This window comes from Carassius auratus, unplaced genomic scaffold (genome assembly GCF_003368295.1).
Source record: "Carassius auratus strain Wakin unplaced genomic scaffold, ASM336829v1 scaf_tig00042015, whole genome shotgun sequence".
Classification (NCBI taxonomy): Eukaryota; Metazoa; Chordata; class Actinopteri; order Cypriniformes; family Cyprinidae; genus Carassius; species Carassius auratus.
Genome location: NW_020526691.1, coordinates 92,501 through 105,460, shown reverse-complemented (window position 1 = coordinate 105,460; position 12,960 = coordinate 92,501). Strand labels below are relative to the sequence as shown.

The window sequence follows — 12,960 nt, the reverse complement described above, 5'->3', positions numbered from 1 at the left end:
ATTTTCTATATGAAATAAAAATATATATATCTGTAACTACATGCCCTGGACGCTCTGTTGTCAATTTTTTGATGTAGTGTCTAATGAATGCTGATGAGTGTTTATATATTGACTGGATGCGTTTATCTTTTGAAAGCGTTGTTTGATGTTGAGCACAGATCAAATGGTTTTGAAAGTGTGTTTAAAGAAACAGAAGGATGTTGTTAAGTAGTCTCTAATTTACAGATACTATGTTTTTAAATAATAAAACTATTATTTGTACTCTTCGCTGTGTTTGTATAGTGTTATAGCCGCTGCTGATTGGCTGGGCTCTCTCTCTGTCACGTGACTGCAGGCGCAGTAAACACGGGGAATCATGTGACCGCAGCCGGAGAGGAAGCTTCAATCACGGCGAACATGTCTGAGCGGACGCCGCTGCTGCATTACCGGCTCTCCGCCAGCGTCAACGAGTCCGGAGACCACCGGGAGACTCGGACCGGTAGAGATGAGGACGAGCACCAGAGCCCCGCTTCTGTCCGACGGAAAACCGCCGCTAAACAGCCGCCCAAACTCAACATATTCTTCGGCGTGGTGATCCCAACACTGCTGTCAATGTTCAGTGTGGTGGTGTTCCTGCGGATCGGTGCGTCTATCACTGACACTATCTATCTATCTATCTATCTATCTATCTATCTATCTATCTATCTATCTATCTGTCTATCTATCTGTCTGTCTGTCTGTCTGTCTGTCTGTCTGTCTGTCTGTCTGTCTGTCTGTCTGTCTGTCTGTCTGTCACGTTATCGAAACAGTACGAGAACGTTATTTATATGTCAACATAATGGGAATGTTCTCAGAACGTTCTGGCAAGGTTTTCTCAAAGTTACATACAAACGTTCTTCTAGTTATGATAATAGAACATTTGTTCAAAATTATTTGCACGTCTTTAATTACGCACTCAAAAAATGTGTACAAAAATGTTATTTATATGACAACATAATGGGAATGTTCTGGCAAGGTCATCTCAAAGTTACGAATAAAGGCTTCTTCTTGTAACGATGAAAGAACATTTATTAAAAGTTATTTGTACGTCTTCAATAATGTAATCGAAACATTAGTACTAAAATGTTCTTCAACATAATGGGAATTTTCTTGGAATTTTCTGGCAAGATTCTCTCAATGTTATGAACAAACGTTTTTCTAGTAACGATATTAGAACATTTGTTATAAATTATTTGTCTTTAAAGGGGGGGGGGGGGTGAAATGCTCGTTTTCACTCAATCTCCTGTTAATCTTGAGTACCTATAGAGTAGTACTGCATCCTTCATAACTCCAAAAAGTCTTTATTTTTATTATATTTATAAGAGAAAGATAGTCTGTACCGATTTTTCCCAGAAAAACACGAGCGGCTGGAGGCGTGACGTGTGGGCGGAGCTAAAGAATCACGAGCGCGAGTAGGCTTTTGTGTTGAGAGCGTTTGGAAGCTGTGACACAGATCCAGAGACTGAAATTTAACAAGAGCAGCATCAGCAAAGGCGTCTCTGTGTTGTATGTACTGAAACTGTATATATTTGCTTAGCGGTTTTGGAAAATGACTAAGTTCCACTTTATGTCTAATTAAATTTTTTATTTTTTAAGCTGTACATGTGGAAAGTGCAGTTTGATGACAACATCGCATGTTGTTTACTTGATGTGCTTACGCGCCGATAGCTAAGTTAACAACACAGAGATATTTGAAGCAGTTTTACTCACCGCCTGCGGTTCCAACACACGATCGTGACCTTTTTCGTTGGGACTGCATTATCCTTAAGAAATAAACGATGTGCAAATCCGGTGTCAAACTGGACCTTGTTTGTAAAACAAGCATCTTCGAAATGCAGGGAACAAACACAAACACTTGCACAACTCCGTTGATGCTCTGTAAAAATAAACTCCATCCACTGGTCCCTTAATGCTGTTTCTCTTTTGGTAATCTGTGCAGGGTTGTCTTGCCCTGGCAAACCAAAAACACACTTCTTTTGTGACTTTTGGCGACGCTCTCGCTCTGATCAGTGAAGTCTGTTGTGCTCTCAGTGCTCTGCTATACGGGAGCGCGCTCTTCCGGCAGAAGTGTCTCAGGACACATATAAGGAAATTCTGCTCCATCTAACGTCACACAGAGCCATACTCGAAAAAAACTTTCCGAAACTTGTGACAAACCGGAAGAGGTTTTTTTGGAACAAAAATAACGTACAACTTAATTTTTGAAACTTTGTCCATGTTTAGCATGGGAATCCAACTCTTTAACAGTGTAAAAAACTCAGTATGCATGCACCCCCCCCTTTAATAACATACTCAAAAATATTGTACGAAAACTTTATTTAAATGTCAACATAATGGGAATGTTCTCGGAACGTTTTGCCACGGTTCTCTCAAAGTTACAAATAATTGTTTTTCTAGCTGCGGTAATAGAACATTTGTTCAAAATAGGGCTGCACGATAAATCGCATGCGATATTTAATGCGCATCTCGTCGATAAAGCCGCTTCTGTAATCAGCGGTAAATCTCCATCACCTGTTCACTTTCTCATGAAACAGCATTAACTACACTGAGCCGTTGTTTACTGACAAGCTGCGCAAAACATGCGCAAAATATGATTGTGGTTTTGCGCAGCTTGTCATTAAATATCGCATGTGATTTATCGTGCAGCCCTAGTTCAAATTATTTGTAACACTTCAATATCATACTCCAAAAATTTGTACGAAAACATTATTTATACGTAAACGTAATTGGAATGTTCTCGGAACGTTCAGACAAAGTTCTCTCAAAGTTACGAACATATGTTCTTCTAGTAACATTAATAAAACGTTCATTCAGAGTTATGTTTTTTTTTTATAATGTTCTTAAAACGTTATCATAAAAAAACATTTGTTATGCATTGTTCATGGAACGCTTTAGTTAAATATTTGTCTAACATTTTATCTATTGTAACTACTTGTTTTAGAACATTTAGAGAACACTCAGAAGTAGTGTATGTAAATATGACTGAACATGAGATAAACGCCACACGGATGTGGTTTTGTGCTATTAAAAAAACCAGATTATTTCCTTTTCTGCTTTACTATAGTGCAAACAAACAGAAACTCAGACTTCGTACAGTCTGATCCACACAGACAGTTATTGGTTTCTGTGGTCAAGAATCGTCCACTGAGGGAGGAACAGCGTCTTTTCTTACATTTGAAGTGATTTTGTTACAGTTCGTATTGTGTGCTGTTTAGTAGCGAGATACATTGTATCACATAACTAATTAAATATCGGCACAGCAGCCTGAAACTAAATTTGACAAACAAGTTACTTATAATCCACTTTGGATAAACGTGTCTGCTAAATGAGTACATGTACATTTTAAATGAGCTTTTATTTTACATTTAATTTTAGTTTCAAATTTATTTATTTTTTTCTGTATAGCTTATGCATTTTAGTTTTAGTTTCAGTTTTGTTTAACGGTTACAGCTCTGATGGTTTGTCTGAGACTGATCATTGATGAACAGCTGATTGTGACGTAATATATGATTTTATTAATGACAGGAGCTTCAGCACAAGTGCTGTGTCTCTGAATATCTCAGGCATGATTTATGAATGTTTAATCAGTGTGTAGAGTACATACTAACCGCAGTCACAGACAGGCTGTGATCTGTCTGTAATTTGTGAGCATTTGGCGTTGTGCAGTGGTTATTCCAGTTATGCCACTCACATGGCACACACAAACACACACAAACACACACACACACACACACAGATTGGCTCTGAAGTGACTCATTCACATCCGCAGGTTTTAACTCTGCTCGGGTTTAATATTTGCTTTTGTTTGTCTTTTAAGCACACTGGCTTAGCGAGAAGCCACTACGGTAAGAAACGATCATGTATTGATCTGCTGTATTTATCATATGTGACAGGTGTTCAGCCTGCATGCTGAAACACACACACACACACACACACACACACATTGCATGTTAGCAAAGTCACAGTCAAATGAAAGTGTGTGTTTTTAATACATGTTCCTACTCGTATTGGAAAGAAGAGTTTATATTTTTAATATTAAAATTTTTCAATATTTGATTTGCTCAAAATGCTGACTTATTTTTCTCACACATTAAATATTTCAGTATGAATTAAAGATATATGAAAAATCCGTTTTAACAAGTCGATAACACTTTACTAAAAGCCTTAAAATATAATGCATTATAAATGTATTCGTAATGCGTGTAATGCATTAAATATTATTATTATTTATCTTTTCATAAAATAATTGCAGTATGCATTACAATATTTGAACATATTTTAATGCATTATACTTTCTAAAGGTGTAACAATGAATAGATAATTATTATAATGTATTATAATTGTGGTTATACAATTCTCATTCCTCATGAGATCATACAATGCATCATAATGTGCATTAAAAAGAATGATTAATGCATTAAAACTACTTTTATAGTGCATTTTAAATGAAGGCTTTAAATAAAGTGTTACTGAAGTTTGCAAACTGTGTGTGTGTGCATGGGTACATGCATGCAAATGTGTGCAGATTTGCTGATGTGTGATGTTAATGTTTTCAGTTGTTTTAAATGTCAGCTAGGGTTTTTTTTCCTTACAGTAATTTTTTTGACTGAAGTCCATTAAGCTGCACTAATCTAGAACATCTGATCTGTGAATGAACTACACGAGAGCAAGACTAAGCATGCATCAGTTTATGTTTAAAGTGCTGACAGGACACTTTTACTGCCTTTTTAAAGCTGAAGTGTGTCGAAATGCAACCTGTTTGCAGATCAAATTCAGATCATTCAGATTTCCAACATAATGGTAATAGAAGAGATTTTGTATGCACAATCCACAGTGCATGTTATGTGAGTGTCAAACTTTGTCTGCATGTTTGTGACTTTATTAAATAAGGGGAAAAAAGACACAATTTGAAGAACAGCAAAACTAGGTTACAGCAATACTTCACTAAAAAAACAAAAAATGTTCTGAAAATGTGTTCTCTCTCAGTTCATCTGAGATTAGGATGAGTTTGTTTCTTCATCAGGTTTGTAGAAATGTAGCATTGCATCAGTGTCTCATCAATGCTCTGCAGTGAATGGGTGCCGTCAGAATGAGAGTCTGATAAAAACATCACAATAATCCACAGCACTCCAGTCCATCAGTGAACATCTGGAGAAGACTAAAGATTAAACACATCCAGCATTAAGATGATTTTAACTCAAACACATAGTCTATAATCCATAATAACACTTCCTCCAGTGAAAATGAGCATCCGCTGTTGTTGTTTAGATCTGTTTAAACGCTGCTTGATCTGTGCAGATTTCTCTCCTGATTCAGACCAGAACACTGTTTCACTGGAGGAAGTGTTATTATGGATTATAGACTCTATGTGTTTGAGTTAAAATCATCTTAATGCTGGATGTGTTTCAGGTTTTGTCTTCTCCAGATGTTCACTGATGGACTGGAGTGATGTGGATTATTGTGATGTTTTTATCAGACTCTCATTCTGACGGCACCCATTCACTGCAGAGCAAGTGATGCAATGCTACATTTCTGCAAACCTGATGAGTAAAAAAGCTCATCTACATCTCGGATGGCCTGAGGGTGAACACATTTTCAGCACATTGAAGTGAACTGTTGCTTTAACCAGTATTTCTGAAACTCAAAAATGTTGCGGGTCAAAATTGACCCAGAGTGTAATATAAGGGTTAAAACACCGTATAACTGGTGTTGTTTTGTGTTGCAGGTTTTGTTGTGGGTCAGTGTGGTCTTTATCAGACTATAGCAATGCTGCTGGTGTCGTATTTCATCATCAGTATGACGGTTTTTGTCGGTGTGCGCGATCTCCACTAACGGAGCGCTGGACGCCGGAGGAGCGTATTGTATCCTTGCATCATTAAACACAAACATAAACACATGCATGACTCTACCTGTCTTTAATTTCCTTAGCTGTGGGGTTGTGTTCGTGTGTGCTTTTGTTTGCATCTACAGACATGATCAGTCGTGCTCTCGGCCCAGAGTTCGGTGGCAGCATTGGCATCATGTTCTTCCTGGCGAACGTGTGCGGCTGTGCCTTCTTAGTGCTGGGACTGGTGGAGGCCGTGCTCACAACCTTCGGGATTCCTGAAGGTAGCATCTGCACTTGTGTTTATGTTAATTGTATAGGTATGCATGATCCTTTTGACCCATGGAAGGGTAAATGACAAAATATGAGTTTAATTAGTGTGACTAAAACCACATGAGTTCACTCTGCGTAAGTGGTTTTGGTTCATCTTTGGATGGCAGTGCATTATCTTGCATGGCACCAGTAATGCCAAGGTCATGGGTTCGATATTAAATATAAATATAATGGAGTTTGGTGTACAATAACATCAAACCAAAACAAAGGCTGCTGCACTGCTCTAGATGTTTAATGTTTTTATACAGAACACTGTTGAGGTATGTCATTTCTTTTTTAAAAGCATAAAACATTTTCCCTTGTGTGCAAAATTGAGCTTAAATTTGAACCAAAAACAGTGTTATTTTTGTATTATTCATATACTGTTATAATAGTTTTTATTATAATTTTAGTTAAAATTTTAGTGTTTTTATATGCTTTTGTCTTTTTTTTTTTACATTTTTAATTTATTTTTATATTTCTATATGGTTTTAGTTATTTATATTTCAACTGTAGTTTAAGCTTCACCGTAAAAATATTTCAGATGTCAAGGCAACATTTGTCAATTTTTATTTATAGTTTTTCATTTAATATTCATATTTTGATTAATTTTGGCTATATTATGCACATTGTTGTTGTTTTTTTCTAGCATTAATGGCTATTAATTACAATTAAATAAATTATTAAAAATATGTATTTATTTGTTTATATTTTTATATATTTATTTTTATATTTATATATATTTATTTTATATTTTTGTTTTAATGTCCAGTATCAAAGGCTATTAACTGCAATTAAATAAAACAAATAAACTTTTATTTCTGTATCTATTTAAATTATTTTCCAGCATCAATGGTTATTTATTGCAATTAAATAAAAGAATAAAATATTTATTTATTTATTTTATTTTTTTATTAATTGCTATGAAATGAATAAAAAATTGTTTTTTGTTAATTTATTTAAAAATACAAATAAATTAATTAAGTAATTAATAAAAAATGAATGAATTTATGTTTTAGGTTTTAATGAGTGTTTTAATGTTGACTTGTGTTGTTATTTCTCTCAGATGGCTCGTCGCTGTCTGCATCTCGGTACATGGTTCTGCCGACCGGTTACTGGTGGTCTTTCCTGTACGGCACGGTGGTTCTGCTGCTGTGTGTGTTCGTGTGTCTGATCGGGGCTCATATCTATGCTAAAGCCACCTTCCTCATCTTCATCATCGTCATGGTGTCTTTAGGGAGCATCTTTATCAGTTTCTTCATCGTGCCGTTTAAAACCGTCCAGCTGCCTGGTCACAGGAACGCTTCCCTCGGGCCGACGAGCGCAAACTTCACCGGCTTTAAGTTAGAATCTCTGATGGGAAACGTGCAAGGTGAGAGATTTTACGATGGGTTTTCACATATTACCAGCTTTCAGTGTTTTATATCATGTCTGATTAGAAAACAGAGAAATGGGATTCACATACTACTGTAAAAGACCAAAGGTAGCTTCCTGGTTGAAGAAACTTGAAGATGTATTAACTTGATATGAATTAACCAGCTTCATCAATAACCCAGCCGATCATTACACATGTACAATAACAGCAGCTAGTTCTTTTCAAACCTAAGCACGTTTTTAGGAACATGACATTAGATCAGCTGTTCTCATATTAGTGTCATTGTTAAAGTAGTGAAACTAAAATCGAGTTTAAACCTAACCTTAACCTAAACCACAAATTCATCTTTACTTTTTATAGTACTTTATAAAATACTGATTGTGTCAAAGCAGCTTTACAGTCACTTTATTAGTTGTCTAATAAACCAGGCATCTACTACAAATTGCTTTGGATAAAAGAGTCTGCTAAATGCATACATGTAAGTGTAATAATCATGATTTTTAGCACAAATGCTGGGTTGCAGAAGACACAGAAAGTTAATCTAGTGTGTGTGTGTGTGTGTTTAGCTGACTACACAGTGGACTACTCCACTGGAGTCATGATGTCTTTCGCCACTGTTTTTGCGGTGATGTTTAACGGCTGCACTGGAATCATGGCTGGATCCAACATGTCCGGTGGGTCTTGAGTTTTACTGGACTGTTTATTGCTGTTTAGCATTTTCTACTGTTTGTTAGACTGAATTATTGTGTAAAAATGAAATTTCTGAATGACTTCTCCAGTTGGATTTTTCCATTGGCTTCTGTATTATTTCAGAAACTAAACCCAAAGGTTTATAATACGTACACATTTTGTTCATCATGATAATCTTCACAAATTAACATGACTTCTATTCATTTTGAAGCTTAAATAAAATCGGCAGAAGTAAAAATCTAAACATAGCCTATAAATGAACCACCAAATTAAAAAACACTGAGCTTTCCAAAACTCTTTGTGTCTTTATTTTAAAACATATTTTCACAGAAAGTAATTATAAACTGTTTTTTTTTTCAAACTAGTGGAAAGAAAACTCCAAAATACACTTTTAAGTGTTGTTTTCCTTGCTCTTTATCTATTTACATCTATAGAATTTAGTTACAATACTTATCTTTAAAGAGTTTTTTCTCCACTTCAGAAGCACTTACAAACACCAAAACTTAGAGTTTTATTCCTCTCTATATTCTGATGGATTTTATAGAAGGGTTTTTTCATATATCATTCGCCTGGTTTACATTTTTGCACTTTATCTATTTGCTTCTATCGATTTCGATTACAGTATATATCTTTTAAGGCCGTTTTCACAAAATGAGTTTTTTCTCCACTTCAGCAGCACTTACAAAAACCAAAACTTAGAGTTTTATTCCTCTCTATATTCTGAAGAATTTTATAGAAGGGTTTTTTCAAATATCATTCGCCTGGTAAATTTTTTTGACCTTTATCTATTTGCTTCTATCGATTTCAATTACAGTATATATCTTTTAAGGCCGTTTTCACAAAATGAGTTTTTTCTCCACTTCAGCAGCACTTACAAAAACCAAAACTTAGAGTTTTATTCCTCTCTATATTCTGAAGAATTTTATAGAAGTGTTTGTTCATATATCCTTCACACTCATTTATACATCATGTTATTCCTAAAAACATGGCAAAAAATGTTTTTTTTTTCTGTCTTTTGACGGTATTTTATTGATTTAGGAAGTGATAAAATGAGAAATCCAAAATCCCCACAGTAAAAACCTTTCACTTTAATATGTCAACAAAATAAATGTGAAACCAGGCTTTATCCAATGTTCATTAATTCTCTGGAAATTGTATTAGATAATGTCTCATTTGCATGGTTAAACATAATGTTTCAGAAAATGTGTAATATGAAACTTGTTTGCAGTTCCATCAACTGGGGAAGTATGGTGAAGTGTATTAGTTAAGTTTTTGAACCTTTTCATCTGTAGTGTTGTGTTCCAAGGTAAAATAAAATGTGTTTGTATGTTTAAGGTGATCTGAAGAACCCGAGCTACTCCATTCCTCGTGGAACCATCACAGCCGTCGTTTTCACCTTCGTAATCTATATCCTGCTGAGTATACTGATCTCCTGCACCTGTGACCGGTAATTTCTATACACACACACACACACACACACACATACACACACACATACTTGTTTCCATTGTTTGTAGGGACATGTCATAGACGTAATGGTTTCTGTACTGTACATACTGTATTTTCTATCCACTTACCCTAAACCACACACAAAACTTAGATTTTCAAAACACTTGGTCAAAATTTACTGGTATTACTATACTTGTGGGGACATTTGGTCTCATAATATAAGGAATACCAGGTACACACTCACACACATAAACACACTCTCACAGAATGAAGCCGACAGATGAAATAATGAAAGTGAAAGTTAAACTTTTGAAACCTCAGAAAGTTTTTGGCACCAAGCTACTGTGGATTGCAAAGACCTGAGCGGATCTGAAAGCTGGCTCATGTGTGTGTGAGTGTGTGTGTGTGTGTGTGTGTTTTAAGCAGAAGTGTGATTGAGGTCACATGACATTCCTGGCATTTCCAACAGAAATAGTTCAAACTGCATTCATTAAAGTTCTATTGAATACAATTCATTTTTTAGGATGTTCGTTTGTAGGTTGCAAAGAATGTAAGTTTTGTTCTGTTTATGCCATAATTGGGGATGTTTTAAATTAAATGGTAATATAAATGTTTTGTTCTAATTGCAATGGCCAGAATTCTGGAAATGCCACGTATGTAGTAAATGCTAGTGTGTGGTTTTTAGTGGCCTCATGTGACGCATGGATTATGTGTTCCTCACATGATGTGCATGAGGAAAGAGAACACTGTGTGTGTGTGTGTGTGTGTGAGAGAGAGAGAGAAAGAGAGAGAGACATTGAAGGTATATGAAAATAAAGGTTCTTCTGTTGAATGACAGAGAAATATGGGAAAGTTCAGCTCTGTCTCTTTTAAATGATTAACTTCTGCATTTAAATCAGTGTTATTTTTAGCATCGTCATACTAATGTAGGTTTATATTTATGTCTATAAGTCTATAATATGTCTTTTCTTTTAATTTTTACTTCAGTTTTGTTATTTTAGTACATAAAATTAAACTAAATAGGTAAAAATTCATAGCCTGAATTTAATTTAATTTTAATCCAATTTCGCTTTGGCGACTAGCTAAAATATAATTATATAAAAATATAAGTATATCATTTTTTTTATATATATATTTTTTATCTAACATTCTTTTTAAGTACCAAAAAATTTTTGTTTTATGTCCTTGATTTAAATGCATTTTTCACTTTTAAAACTTTATTATAGTTTTTTTATTAGTTTTATTTATTTCAGTTTGTTAACATTTTAGTAATTGTGTGTTTTTGTCATTTAAATTTGTTTTTTTTTTAAGTGTATTTATGTGTTATACATTATATTTTATATTTCTATATTTTTATTTTTTACGTTTTTATTTTAGTACATCAATTTAAACTAACTGGAAATGAGAATTGTTGTCATTGCAACTATCTGAAATTTGTTTAGTTTTTTTATGTATTTTATTTTATTTTATGTTTATTTTATTTCAAATGATGTCTGTGTTAACAGTAATAAGCCTGATTTAAGTGCAGCTTTTGCTCCTAAATCTTACTGCATGTGTGTGGTCTTTGGGACTTTTAACTGTCTGCTTTAAACACCATGAAGTTTGAAAACGAGCCTGTTTGGTCTCTAAATCATCACATACAAACCTAAAACATGAATGTGCATTTATTCACCCCACTCACAGAAAACAGATTTAGTATTTAGTAATTATGTAATTAGTTACTTTTTTAGGGAGTAACGCAATTTTGTCATGCATTACTTTTAAAAGTAACTTTCCCCAACACTGGTAATGATTGATTTTGAAAATCATTATTTAAACCAGCATTAACGATTAAACTCTCTAATGCCCATCACCATGACCACAAAGGAGGCAGGTGGTCCTGCATTAAAGATGAATTCACCTAATCAAGTGAAAACAAGACCATTTGTGTCATTGGAGGCGGAAGCAATGCTTTAGTGACCAGCAGATGGCAGTACCACATTAAAACGCTCGCAGATAAACACGCACATAAGGTGCTTATGAGGAAAATAAGAGGAATCACCAGAGAAATATTGAGAAATATTCAACTGTTTTAAAGGTCACCTTTAGAGAAATCAAATTGTTCTTGATCTTTTGAAATAAGTGTTCATAGCATGATAGAAAACATAGGCCTACTGTAAGATGCAAAACGTCTTATGCAGAGGAAGAAGAGATGTTTTTTTTTACATTTTAAATAGCAAAAACTTTTGCAGCTTTCTGATGATAGGTAGACATAAACACATTTAAATGACTGTATGGAAGCTTATGTAAATGAATATAAAGGTAATTGCGACCCTTAATGTCACAATTCTGACTTTTTTTTTTTAAATTAAAATTCTGAAATTTTATCTTAATGTTTTTTTTTTCTCCTGGATGTGCAAGAATAAAATTGTGAAATACAAACTTGCAGCTCTCAGAAGAATATTAAATAAAAAATAACTTTTTTTTAATTCCATGGTTTTCTCACAATTAAAAAAAAAACTCTGAATTGAGGAGAAAAATGTCAGAATTGTGAGGAAAGAACTGCTGCTATTAAATTGTTTTATTTATTTTATTCGGTGGTGCAAACAATTCACAGTGTTTTCGCCTTGCGCTGTCGAGAAAAACATCTGAAATGTGAGATAAACGTGCAATTTCTTTTTTCTTTTTCCATGGCAGAAAAAAAATCTGATTTTTACTTACAATTTTGCACATCTGTGTGTGTGTGTCTGTGTGTGTGTGTGTGTGTCTGTGTCTGTGTGTGTCTGTATCTGTGTCTGTGTCTGTCTGAGTGTGTGTGTGTGTGTGTGTGTGTGTGTGTGTGTGTCTGTGTATGTGTGTGTGTCTGTGTCTGTGTGTGTCTGAGTGTGTGTGTGTGTGTGTGTGTCTGTGTGTCTGAGTGTGTGTGTGTGTGTGTGTCTGTGTCTGTGTGTCTGTGTGTGTGTGTGTGTGTGTGTGTGTGTGTGTGTGTGTGTGTGTCTGTGTGTGTGCGTGTGTCTTGAGTGTGTGTGTGTGTGTCTGTCTGTGTCTGTCATACTGTCAGTAATCGGTGGCCTCTATATATGGAGGCGCAGGTGCTACCTTTACCCTTAATGTGCAAAATGGACTGAGATATTGGCTGCTGTTGTACATTTTTCTGTCAAATTTGGATTAAGTCATGATATATGCTTATATTTTAATCCAAATAAAGAATTTAAATGTGTCTGTGTGTGTGTGTGTGTCTGTGTGTGTGTGTGTGCGGGTGTGTGTCTGTCTGTGTGTGTGTGTGTGTGTGTGTGTGTCTGACTGTGTGTGT

The 12,960-nt window shown here is 34.9% G+C and overlaps 1 protein-coding gene across 1 annotated transcript in view; it reads left to right on the top strand.

Moving 5' to 3' along the window:
• The first annotated feature begins 353 nt into the window (after window positions 1-353).
• LOC113085612 (solute carrier family 12 member 9-like) overlaps window positions 354-12,960 on the top strand; it is a 33,566-nt gene continuing 20,959 nt past the window's right edge. Inside the window, 7 exon segments of the mRNA XM_026255212.1 lie at window positions 354-622; window positions 5,744-5,823; window positions 5,825-5,879; window positions 5,989-6,126; window positions 7,221-7,526; window positions 8,096-8,203; window positions 9,555-9,666. Coding sequence (XP_026110997.1) covers window positions 397-622; window positions 5,744-5,823; window positions 5,825-5,879; window positions 5,989-6,126; window positions 7,221-7,526; window positions 8,096-8,203; window positions 9,555-9,666 — 1,025 coding nt within the window. The 5' untranslated portion in view covers window positions 354-396.